Below are 12,791 nucleotides of genomic sequence, written 5' to 3'. Positions count from 1 at the left end.
TTCAATCTCAGATATATGGGAAGGTAATAACCTAATGTCTTTTAATAGCATTTCTGCTAAATTTCACATTCTTAGCATTTTTTTTAGAAATTCCTCAGATTACGCCATTTTATTACTCTCTTAGGGCTTATTCAGACGACCGTATATCGGCCGGGTATTCACGCCGGCCGATATACGGCTTCCCTCTCTGCAGGGGGAGGAGGCTGGAAGAGCCACTGAGCTCCCGCCTACTCTCCGCCCTCTGCACTATTTGCAATCAGAGAAGGGGGGGGGGAGGAACTAAGTTCTGGAACTTAGCTCCGCCCCATCCAGCCTCCTCCCATTGCAAATAGTGCCGAGGGGTGGAGAGGGTGGTGGGAGCTCAGTGAACTGCTCCTTGCTCTTCCAGCCTCCTCCCCCTGCAGAGAGGGACGCCGTATATCGGCCGGTGTGAATACCCAGCCGATATACGGTCGTCTAAATAAGCCCTTAATTTGTGATCTCTTCCTAAAACTATGTTTGAATTAGAAAATGATTATTCTCTCATTTTAATTAAAGTTGCCAAAGGCGTCTCAAGACTTTCTAGAGTTATTTTGGCCAGATCTCTGGGAGAGGCCCCCTTGCTTACTTCTCTGGGAACGAGATCCAGCTATCTCTATAGGCACAGAAGACTGGAATAAAAGGTTTACATTAGCAAACTGGCTTCCCCAATGTCCATCTCCTGTAGAGTTAACAAGAAAGCTTCTCCATCGTTGGGATCTCATTCCTATGCGCCTCGCTGCTATTTATCTCACAAGGTCAGATAAATGCTGGAGATGCTCTAGTGGCAAAGGATCCCAGAAACACATTATTTGGCATTAAGTGCAAGTATTCACTGCTTTTGGAACCGAGCTAAACTCCTTCTGAAAACACGTTCCATATTCCAACAGTACGGAGCTGCTCCTCAGCGCTGCTGCATGTTCAGCCCCTACGGATACGACCAGAGTCTTCCATGTACAAGTAGCAGCAAAGGCTTTGATTGCAAAACTTTGGAAAACCTATATGTCTCCTGTGATGTCAGAGCTTACCGCCTATGTTAGCAATGCTTGCAGGGTGGAGGGTACATTAGCAACTGTGCATGGGAACTACGGTAAATATGATGTTAATTGGGGGGAAGTGGATAAAGTCACCATTTTACTCTATGACCTTGCGTTAACATCAGCTCATTGGGTTTTACCTCATTGCAGGTATTCTATATTCGCAGCCACCGGTTTATCTTTTATGCTTTTTATGTAACTAAAAACCATCAGCTCTTTGTGTCACATTATTTATCAGCTACACTTATTTTTTGATGAGACTTGTATCATTTAAAATTGTGCCATTGTAACAATCGGTTCTTGCTCAATATTGTATATTTAACTCCTTAATGCCATACGACGTACAGTTACATCCTGCAGCGTCGGGGTATGTATTAAGAGAGATCGTGCGGCGCAACAGCTCCGATAAGCTGCGCCACTCATTGGAGCTGTTAAACTTTTAAATGCAGTTATCAATTCTGACAGCGGCATTTAAATCTTTTTTTTCATGTAGTGAAGCTAGGGCTTATATCCGAGTTAGGTCTTATATTTCAACATGCATTACCAAATTCATAGATCAAAGAGCTGGCAGTAGAAGACAGTTGGAATATGGGACATAATGTGAGCATTATGAGGAAAACTCTTGATCCCCATAAATCACAATGACTCGTGGTGACCTGACAGATACATACTTGAATGTATGGATACATTTTGTGACTTGACCTTCTAGCCTCATGTAGTTTTGTACCTGATGAATATGGTGGACAGGAGCCATGTTCACAATCCTTGAAGTCTTCCAGACCAGTTTTACCACCATTATTGGAACTGCAGTCTTCAAATCCACTTGAGCCTTGAGTAGAGACAGACGGGCACCGATTCTTGGACCGCCTGCGGTCATTCTGAAGGTGAGCGCTTGAAGTAGAGAAATCCCTCTGTGAGCAGAAAAACAGAGAATGTTAGTATGTAAAATAATGGAGATCCCAGGAGAACGGTGATGACTAAGAACACATACAGTACTGGCAAAGGTGGAATCGCAGAGTTAGGGTGCAATCCCACGTGCGAGAAAATCGTGTGATTTTTGCGTGATGCGAGTGAAAATGTAGAATTATGAAATTAATGATTATTTTTCCTGTCTAATAGTGGTGGCTCAGTTGTTAGCACTGCTGTCCTGCAGTGCTGGAGTCGTAGGTTCAAATCTGGCTGATGACAACATCTAGATGGTATTTTTCAGTACCGTTTGTGTTTACTCTTGCTGCTCATCTCCTCTGGAGCAGAATTGATAAGTGGTAGGTTCAAATCTAGATGAGATTTTTCTGTTCTCTTTGTGCTTGTTTTTCCTGCTGTTCTCCTCCTCCTCTGGCATAGGAGAAGACAAATGGCTCAGCCGTTGCATTGCTGGAGTTGTGGGTTCAAATCTGACTAAGGGCAACATCTGGATGGAGTTTTTTTACAGCCCATGTGCAGCGGACAAGGAGCAGGCCCACAGCCGAAGAGATGGCGGGGTAGAGTTGGTCACTGGTCATGGTGGCTCTACCATCTCCTGAGGGTAGCACGGGACCCAACCAAGTCACTGCTAGGGGGGGTTTTCACAGGGTAACCCAAGATATGGTTTACCTTAAGTTCTTGTCATTCGTGACGCCACCGTGCCGTCCTCTGCGGCGAATCCATTAGATGACAATAAAGAGTCCACACACACAGACTTAACATTTTAGAGCAAAACCTGGAACGGTCGGTAGAGCTCACTTTTGCTTAAAGCTTTAGGCCTCATGTCCACGGGGAAAATCAGGCCCGCTACGGATTCTCCATGCAGAATCCGTAGCGGGTCCCTCCTGCCCCGCGGACATGAGGCATAAAAATAAGAATTAACTCACCTCTCGCCCGCTCCGGATCTTCCCTTCGCCGCGGCTTCATCTTCTCTCCGTCGCGGCCGGATCTTCTTTCTTCGGCTCGGCGGATGCGCAGGGCACGTCGGTTGCGTGCCCCGCGCATGCGCCGGCCCGAAGAAAAAAGATTCGGCTGCGACGGAGAGAAGATGAAGCCGCGGCGAAGGGAAGATCCGGAGCAGGTGGGTAAATTCTGATTTTGGTCTCCCGCGGATCCAGACGGCTTCCATAGGCTTCAATAGAAGCCAGCGGGAGCCGTCCCCGCGGGAGACCCACACGAAAATGGAGCATGGTCCAGATTTTTTCATGCTCCATTTTTTTTAAAATCCCTTTTATTGACGATCCGCGGGTATTTATCTACCCGCGGGTGGTCAATGCATCCCTATGGGGTGCGGATCCGCGGGCAGGAGAAGAGTTAAAATCCGCTGCGGATTTTAATTCTTCTTTTGCCCATGGACATGAGGCCTTAGAGTTACAGTCCAGAACAAATTAGATCTGTCATCAGGACACTGGTGCAAAACAGATGAAGGGTGTGACAGGGAGGCTTCTCTCGGATGAAACTCCAGACGATCCGCAGTCGAGTTATATGATCCGATTCCCGACCAACTTCTCTGTCTCTACCAGGACACACGTTTCAGGGCAATGCACCCAGCGCTGCATGGCGGTCTCTCTCACACTTGCAGTCCTCCAGGTCAACAGCATATTGACCTGAGTCAATTGGGCCCAGGGCACACACACGGCAATCGCTCAACCTCATCCATCCTGGGGCTCCTCGTTGGACTCTCTACTCTTGCCAAACTCTGAGACGCTCTCCCTCTCTCTCTCCCTCTGCATCCACTTGGCAAAGACATATATCAAACAGCCTCACGTGGCCACAAACTCACAACACAAATAGGGTACTGGTGCATTACGTGTCGACCGAATGTATGGGTGGAGACATGGGTTGGCCGCTCTGAGTTAGAGGGTATGCCCAGGTGATGGGCACATCTGCGGATTTACTGCACACATCCCCTGAGACACAGGTTCCGCCCATCACCCTGACAAGCTCACACATCTCCCGGCCGACAGTCGTATGCGTTCGCGCCCCCAATCCAGATCAGCTCACACATCTCCCAGCCGGACTGGCATTCTGCATGTCCGCTCCTGTGCCCCTGAGAAGCTGACACGTTTTCCGGACCCACTGGCATTTCTGCTCACGTCCCACCCCCCCTGACCCCTGATTACCTGGCCCACTGTCAGTCTGTTTGTTGTGCTCGGCTGCGGTCCAACGGTGTGACTGTGCGCTCAGTTCTCCTCGATCAGCCCGCACCGTTGTCAACACGATCCATAGCGGCACAGGCAAAGCGGCACCGCTGTTACGGTCATCTCTGGCCTCCCTGGTGCAGTGTTCAGGAGCTACAAACCACTTTTCTTAAATCTGCTGTCACTCTGCTCCCCGGCGGCCTGGATCCATCACACTGCTCCATGGCGGCCTGCATGTACGGATGGATCTGCAGGAGCCAATTGGCAGCTAGGGGCGTGACCAGGAAGTTACCTCCAGCTAAGGCCGGTCAACCCCTAGCTTCCAGTAAAGACATAATGCACCAGCACCCACAAAGAGATACATCTTCCAAACCAGACAGCTAATTTGCAGACATTAACCCGTTCAGTGCTGTAGAGATGCAACACACATACAACTTCCTTCAACACCGAAGATGCTGACAATACAATTGTACAAGACAAACATACAAGACATTATGATGGGGTCCCACTGACTCTGGGCCACTAGACATGCAAATGTTACCCTTGATGGGATTAGAACCTAGAACGCCAGCACTGAAAGTACGAACAACTGAGCTACGTTACTTCCTTAACACTACAGTGTGTACATTTATGTACTTGGGGTTTATGGTTTGTATGGAGGGGGATCAGAGGTCGCTACCTACAATGTGGGTGCCGGCTGTTTCTTATGCACAGGAGCCGATCGTAGCTGTTAACCCTTTAAATGCCCTGATCGGAGCTCAGGGGTCCTGAACGGCTTCCCATGATAAGATCGCAGGGTGCTGTTTGGTTGACATGGCTTTCTGAAAGCCCCCAGGGCTGCCATGGCGGATTGCCTGTCTGAACACGGTATAATGTAATACTATGGAGTGAATAAAACCATCCGACTTTCTTGTCTTAATTGAGGACTAAAAAAAAAAGTGAAATTCAGTAAATCAAATAAAAAATGTAAAACAGGTAATAAAAGTAAAAAAAAAAAAACTTGTGCCATACTGATAATGAAAAAAAATCTATTGCTGCATCCATACAAGTCTGATCTATCAAAGTAACGCATTGTTTAAATCGCAAAGCAAACGTAGTCAGAAAAAAATAACGCCAGAATTGTGTTTTGGGTCACAGTTTCCAAGAAAATGTTTTTAAAAAGGCGATCAAAAAGTCACATGTACTCCAAAATGGAACCAATAGAAACTCCAGGAACAAAAATGAGCTGCACATAATTAAGTTACGGCAGCAAAAAATAATTTCACTCCACTCAGGATTTTTGTCCGGTAACTAATAAGCCCTCAGACATCTACGTCAAAAGAGAAATAAATTATTTATTTATTTATTAAGTAGCAAGGAAAAGCTGAAAATAACGAAAAAAAGGGCCACATCTTCAAGGGGTTAATAGAACAAAACACGCCGGCCTCAACCTCTTACTAAAACTATTTTCTTTAGACCTTTGCTACAAATCGGCTCAGGATGACCTGCTCTGAACCTGCAAAAACTGGTAGACTTTTACTGGCTGGCGATGAGGAGGAGCCACGACTGACCAATCATACTTTGTAACAAATACTAGTCAGCTTTACCCTCTCTGAAGATCGTCGCCCTTAGCCTGCGCTCGCCACAATACTCAGAGAAACGTCTACAGCTTGCTGCTGATCACGGGGCGACGGGACGGTTAAGGCCCATTTAGACACAGCGATTATCGCTCAAAAGATGTCTTTTGGGAGATTTTTGAGCGATAATCGTCATTTACATTGCCAAATGATCACTCAAACGTTGAGTGATAACCTTGCGCTCCGGAGGATGCAGAAGACAAGCTGGGGGGCTGCTTGTTCTCTGCATCCAGCTGTTCCCCGCTGGGAGCGCCCGTCTGTCATACAGCCGAGCGCTTCGAGCGGAGGATTGCAGAAGACAAGCGGGGTGTCCCTGCTTATCTTCTGCATCTAGCTGTTCTCTGCAGGGAGCACCCAGCTGTTATACAGCAAAGTGCTCCGAGCGGAGGATGCAGAGAACAAGCGGGAGGGCGCTTGTTCTCTGCATCCAGCTGTTTCCCGCTGGGAGCACCCAGCTGTTATACAGCCGAGCGCTCCGAGCGAGCGATGCAGAAGACAAGCGGGGTGTCCCCACTTGTCTTCTGCATTCAGCTGTTCTCTGCATGGAGCGCCTGACTGTTATACAGCCGAGCGCTCTGAGCAGGGTATGGAGGACAGAGCTGGACCGCTCTGTTCTTCATACCCTGCCTGTCATCAGGGAGCGGGATACAGCTGAAGCAATAGTATCAGCTGTATCCCGCTGTGAATTCCTGATAAGGCTCATCGTCGTCTTTCAGCATGCTAAAAGAAAACGATCAGCGACGGCTTAACGAAAACTGCGATGTCAGTGCAGTTACACACGATTATCGCTCAAAAGACGGCTTTTGAGTGAATTTTGAGCGATATTCGTTGTGTCTAAATGGGCTTTTACTCAGTACACGATCCCTTTAGTTTCCCAGAGCAGCAGCATCCAAGAAATGCCACTACTTGCATCTAGAAGTGATGAGCGGAGCCGCTTGTCTGCATGGAGCCTCCGCTACAGAACGCACGGTGCAGCAAGTATTAGCAGTACCTCGTACTTGGTTTTCCAGGCATCATATGCCCAGTACTGGAGATGCTGCCAGGTCAGATTGGACTCACACCCGGTGTCTGCGGCTGATGCGGATTGCTGATGACCTACAATGTGTGAAGATAGGTTAAGGTGAGAACCGTCTGTGATAAAGTCAATTAACCATTTTTAGAATAAAATCCCATATTCCCCGCATTCAACTCATGTTTATTGCATTTTAGAAAGTGTCATGTATTGTCCACAAAATACTCTACAGGAACATCAAATACCATCTTTATTGTCATAATACTCATTTTCTAAGAGCTCTTCCCTAGAATTAACTGATTAGGCCCAGAATACCACCCTCAGCCATCCACCCACCAATGTGCCATTAGTTGATAGGACCGTACTTCAGTGTAATCTTTCTGGTAGCCTTGTGAAGTTCTGCAGCCTGTCCCGCTGAGGTCCTTCCTTGGTGACCCGGTGGCCAGCCCTTCAGGATGTTGGTGGCATTCTTCTGGTATTATAAGTTATGTCATATTTAGTTTCACATACGCTTCTTTGTTACCGGCCAGCTGTGATTGGGAATCTAGGACATACACTGTATAGCCAGTACTGACTAATACTCCTATATGAGCCTCTTAGAGATCTCATTCCAAAACCATTTCTGTTAACATGGAAATGAACCCTCTTTTGCAACGAACAGCCTTCATTCTTCTGGAAAGGCTTCCCACAAGTTTTCGGGTGTGTTGGTGGGAGTTTGTGCCCATTTAGCCACAATAGCAGTGGTGACGTCAGACACGGATGTTGGAAGAGATGTTCCCATTCATGTCGTACTGAAACAGGAAAGGGCCTTTTCCAAGCATTTGCCATAAAGCTGGAAGCCTACAATTATCTGAATGTCCTTGTTTGCCATCGCATTAACATTACCCTCCAATGGAAATAAGGGTCCGAGCCCAAGCTCTGACAACCAGCCTCATACCATCCCTCCACGACCACACGTTATAGTTGCTATTCTATTCCAGTAGGTGGTGTTTTCAAGGCGTACGCCAATCCGAGATCCATCCAACAGACGGAAACATGATTTATCCCTCCAGAGAACATTTTCCTATTGCTCCAGAATCCAATGGCAGCGTAGCCGACCTTTGGCACTACACATGGTTATCCAAGACTTGTGTACAGTCGCTCAACTACGGAAACTCATCTCATGAGGCTCCGGACATATCGGCTTCAAATGTCAGTTTGGAAGGCTAGTTGCAACAAAAAAAATGGGAATTTGTTTTTCACGTGTCACGCATTTCAGCCCTCAGCAGCCCCATGATGTGGATTTGCATGGTCTAGCACTTTGTGGCTGCTGATACTCCTAGACGCTTCCACTTCAACACTTCCACTTACATTTGATTGGGACAAATCTACATGGTCAGAAAGGTCATGAAATGACTTGTGGCAAAGACTGCTCTTACTAGGTGACAGTGTCACACTTAGGTGGACACCCACTGGCGTTTTTTTCTCCACTGCGCTGCGAGAGTAAAGGAAAAGTCTCGCAGAGCAGTGCGAGAAAAAAAAACGGCATCACGCCGGGATATTGCCAGTCTTTTCAATGGGGCCAGTGGCAGCAGCGCTAGCCACATTAAAAAGAAATGGAGAAGGCCGCGGACTTCTGCCACAGCTGTGACAGGAGTTTCCTTCATCCCCGCAGGGACCATGGGGATGAAGGAATCCTCTGCCACAGCTGTGGCAGAAGTCTGCGGCATGCTATCCCATTGCTTTCATCCCCTTTGAAAGCAGTGCTTTCTTGCAAGCCCCGCAGTATGATTATCGGGGAAGGGATTGAAATATAAGCTCTTCCCTGAAAATCATCAAAAAGTGTTAAAAAAAATAAATAAATTACTCACCTCTCCGCCGCTCACACACGTCCTCTGGCTGGCTCCCCGCCACAGCTGTCAAGCTCTCTCAGCAGGCGGGGATTTAAAAAACCTGCCTCCTGAAAGGGCTGTGTTGATTGGCTGAGGGCTCAGCCAATAGCAGCTAGTGCTTAGCTATTGACTGAGCGCTCAGCCAATTAAAGATAGTCCTTAGCTATTCATTCATTCATGGCGGTGCGGCGGCGTCCTCCGTCTCACAGATGCCTTCTGCTGCTGACGGGGCTTTGAATGCCCTGCCTCCAGCAACAGCGAGCGCTGTGATTGGCTTCCCAGGACTCGATTAGCCAATCACAGCCATTCAGTGAATGACATCACTGAATGACTGATTGGCTCATCGAGACCCGGCTGTGATTGGCTGCCAGCGCTCAATTAGCCAAATTACAGCCCTCGCTTCTGCTGGAGGTGGGGGATTCAAAGTGAGACGAGAAGGACGCCACAGGACACCAGCAGGATGCTGCGGATCGGGTAAGTACAAGGCCCACCCCCCCAAAAAAATAAGACACTGTGCCCTTTTGGGGGGCAAAAAAAAAGATCGGGGAGGAGAAGATGTGGGAAGAAGACTGGGGAGGAATAGGGTACAGAATTTTAAAAATATATATATATATATTTTTTTTTTAATAACAGAACCCTTTTACTAAAGTGTCTACTTTTGGTCATAAAGTGAAGTAGTTGGTGCGCTCTCAGCTGTCATTGTTACGTATAGGATGGTGCTCATTCACACAGGGGGACATTTATTAAGTCTTTTACATCAGTTTCTTGGGTAAAAATAGTTGTAAATTAGAATATTTGTGCAACATTTTGTGAATTTTCAGCTTTTTGCACTAGCCTTGCCACTTTTGTAGAAAGTTGGTGGAGCTTGCTGGGAAGAGACATGGCCACCCCTGACCAACAGGTCTATCCGCAATTAATGCCAGACACTGATGTAGATTATGCCAGAAATGCACTCCGGGTCAGCCTTTTTTTTGTACATTTCTGCTTTGGCGCACGGAGGTGCAGCGATGCGCTGAGTACATGAATGGCCACGCACCTCTTCATGTATTGGGTGATTGTAAACCAGGAGAAACGATATTAAGAAAAGCCTTGGAAATAGAAGTTTTGTAAATTTCCCCCATAGTGCTTGTCTGGCAAACGATTCCTGTCTGATCAGCATTTGTTATGAACAGCTCACAACTAGAGATGAGCGAGCATGCTCGTCCGAGCATTAGCATACTCGAAGTTCTCGTTACTCAAGCCAAGCACCACGCGGTGTTCGAGAAAATTTTGTCCTTCTCCTCCCCACCTGTTTTCAATGGAGCCACTCAGCCAATCACAATCAGCTCTTTCAGCAGGCGGGGATTTTAAATCCCCGCCTGCTGATAGACAAGACTACAGAGCCGGGGAGAGCGTGGAGAAGACGTGGCTGCGCCCTGGAAGCTAAAGGGAGGTGAGTATCAATTTAAAAAAAAAAAATTTCTGTTTTTTCAGGGAAGGGCTTATATTGAAGCCCTTCCTTGAAATCTATTGACGGGTGCCGGCAGCAGGATCCTCTACCGCAGCTGACATGTGTGACAGCTGCGGTAGGGAATTGAAGAATTCCTCTGCTGCATCTGTCACAGATGTGGCAGATGTAGCAGCAGGGAATTCTTTTTACTGGTGTGGATGAAGGAAACATCTGCCGCATGCTGCAGATGTGTTCTTCATTCCCGCGGGGGACACGGCAGCAGCGGAGGGTAGGTTTTTTTTTGTTTTTTTTTAACACTAAAAATATTGTTTTTCAGGGAAGGGCTTATATGTAAAGCCCTGCCCTGAAAAACAATTCAGGGCTGCTGGCAGACAATTGTTTTCAATGGAGCCACCGATAGCAGCCGCGGCTCCATTGAAAACAATGCAGAGCATCGGGCACCTTGAAAAATGCTCGAGTCTTCCATTGACTTAAATGGGGTTCATTACTTGAAACAAGCTCTCGAGCATTACAAATAGCTCAGCTCAAGTAACGAGCACCTGAGCATTTTGATGCTCGCTCATCTCTAATCACAACCCATCATTTGTTTTTTGCTTATTTTACACATTGTTTCCACCTCTGTTATTCTATTTCTATTGTCCTTTTCATCTATGAACACATTTTCTTGCGATGGAACTTAAATTCTAGTTTTCTGACTTCCTGCCTGCCTGGAATAGACATCTAAATATAGATTCCTAAAAGATGGATCATTGATCCCCTTGACACAGCTGATACTTTACAATCCCAGGTGTTGTTTTCGCTCACCTTCCGTATTGTCTAGTTGAGATCCTTTTACGACTTTAATTCGGCTTTCTCCAGAATCTTTGGCAAATTGTTTCTTTAAGAAAATTAAAACAAAGCAAAACGGATGTAAAGTGTCTGCATGCAGCCCAGTCTACAGATACTTCATATGCAGATAATTGGGATTGGCAGAAGCAAACCTATTCTTCTGTAATACTAAGTACTACAACTCCTGCCGACGATCACCTCCTCCACCAATCATCACCATCACCAAAGAAGATGTACAAAACTGTAAACTTACCTGACTGAATCTAAAGAGAAGCGACAGCAGAACTACAAGCGGATAGACGGCCGCAGTGACCTTCAGTCCGCAGCTCATAGACACGGCAGAGATTCCAGTCAGGCCGATCTCAACAGTAAACTTGTAATTACACAAACAGGAAGAACAATGTGACCAAAGATGGAAACAATCACAATGAGTAATTCACAACAGGGTTTTAAAAACACACAGGCCCTGCAGAGTAAAACCCCGGGGGTCTGTGTGTGCAACAGCTCCCTGCTATTGGCTGCCAGAGGTGGCCGACAGCAGGGAGCTGTTTGAGGAGGCCGCGGTTGCATTAAAGTAAAAAAACTTAAATAAAGTTAGTTTCATCTCCCCTCAGTGAATACACTAAGGGGTGTAGTTTTTAAAATGGGATCATTTGTGGGGGTATCTATCATTCTGACACCTACGAGCCTTTGCAATCTTGGCTTGGTGCAGGAAAACAAAATGTTCAACATTTTAATAAGCAATGTTTAATTTGTACATCTCCTAAATGGTCAAAAAATGAAAGTTCTTCAAATGTGCTTCCAGAATAGAGTAAACAGATGGAATTATAGATCTTATAAAAATTTGTACAGAACGTTTGCACATATTTGACATACTGCAGTTGAAATGTGAAAAAAATAAAACATTTTCAAAATTTTACCAATTTTGAGGCTTTTAATAAATATACATAAATTCTATCAGTCTGTTTAACCACCTAAATGAAGTACAACATGTGGTGAAAAAACAATGTCAGAATCACTTGGATATGCAAAACCTTTACAGAGTTATTCTACGTTAAAGTGAAACATGTCAGATGTCCAAACTTTGGCCGGGCCAAAGGCGGAAACAGGCTCGGTCACTAAGGGGTTATGATAACAGTCTAAGAAAATCTGTTTTAGTTGCCCATAGCAACCAATCACCGCGCAACTTTCGTTTTACCACAGCTGTATAAGAAATGAAAGCTGCACTGTGATAGGTTACTATGGAAAACAAATACACTTTCTTTTAGACCGCTTCCATAAGAATGTGGCGCCAGTGTTTTCTGTGTGAACGTGTGCATTATGGCTTCCACTTGTGCCCAAGATAAGTATAACAACCCGATCGCTATGTTTCTCTTACCGGTTACAATAGTGCACTACCAGGCTCTCTACTGAAAATGAGAGGCAAGAGGAGCAGAACTAAAAATCAGTTCCAAAATAACCGACCAGAAATTTGGGATATTTTAGGTCACTTTTGATTGTCTAATTATTAATTAAGGCCCATCCACTAAAGATAACAGCTCTGGATCCATTTCAGAAAATCAAGACTATTGGCAGGTATGGAACTTGTGCCCCTGGGTATTTGTTCCCCCAGCACAGGGGGTTGGGCTGGATATCCACAAAGCACACGCTCCTCCTGTTCACCCACCAAGGCTGTTTTACGGTTTGCTGAATACTGTTGCGAATGCTCTACTTCACTTAATTCGCAATGATCCCGAGTCCGAGCCTGTATTATACCCCTGGGCTCCATCTAGTGGTATGCGGTTGGCGGGCTTCACTGGGGTCCCCATCAATCACAAAAATAAAGCGGTGCTGTTATTACTTTCACTATTTTGTT

The 12,791-nt window shown here is 46.1% G+C and overlaps 1 protein-coding gene across 1 annotated transcript in view; it reads right to left on the bottom strand.

Moving 5' to 3' along the window:
* Positions 1 to 12,791, bottom strand: part of LOC136586548 (polycystin-1-like protein 1) — a 258,667-nt gene that overhangs the window by 67,709 nt on the left and 178,167 nt on the right. Inside the window, exons 34-37 of the mRNA XM_066584683.1 lie at positions 11,190 to 11,309; positions 10,913 to 10,985; positions 6,767 to 6,870; positions 1,783 to 1,966 (exon numbers count right to left, since the gene is read on the bottom strand). Of these exons, the coding sequence (XP_066440780.1) occupies positions 1,783 to 1,966; positions 6,767 to 6,870; positions 10,913 to 10,985; positions 11,190 to 11,309 (481 nt within the window). The remainder of the gene's footprint in view (positions 1 to 1,782; positions 1,967 to 6,766; positions 6,871 to 10,912; positions 10,986 to 11,189; positions 11,310 to 12,791) is intronic.

The sequence above is a fragment of the Eleutherodactylus coqui genome, chromosome 12 (genome assembly GCF_035609145.1).
Source record: "Eleutherodactylus coqui strain aEleCoq1 chromosome 12, aEleCoq1.hap1, whole genome shotgun sequence".
Taxonomy (NCBI): Eukaryota; Metazoa; Chordata; class Amphibia; order Anura; family Eleutherodactylidae; genus Eleutherodactylus; species Eleutherodactylus coqui.
The sequence above is the reverse complement of the archived record's forward strand: the minus strand, read 5'-3'. Positions and strand labels throughout refer to the sequence as shown.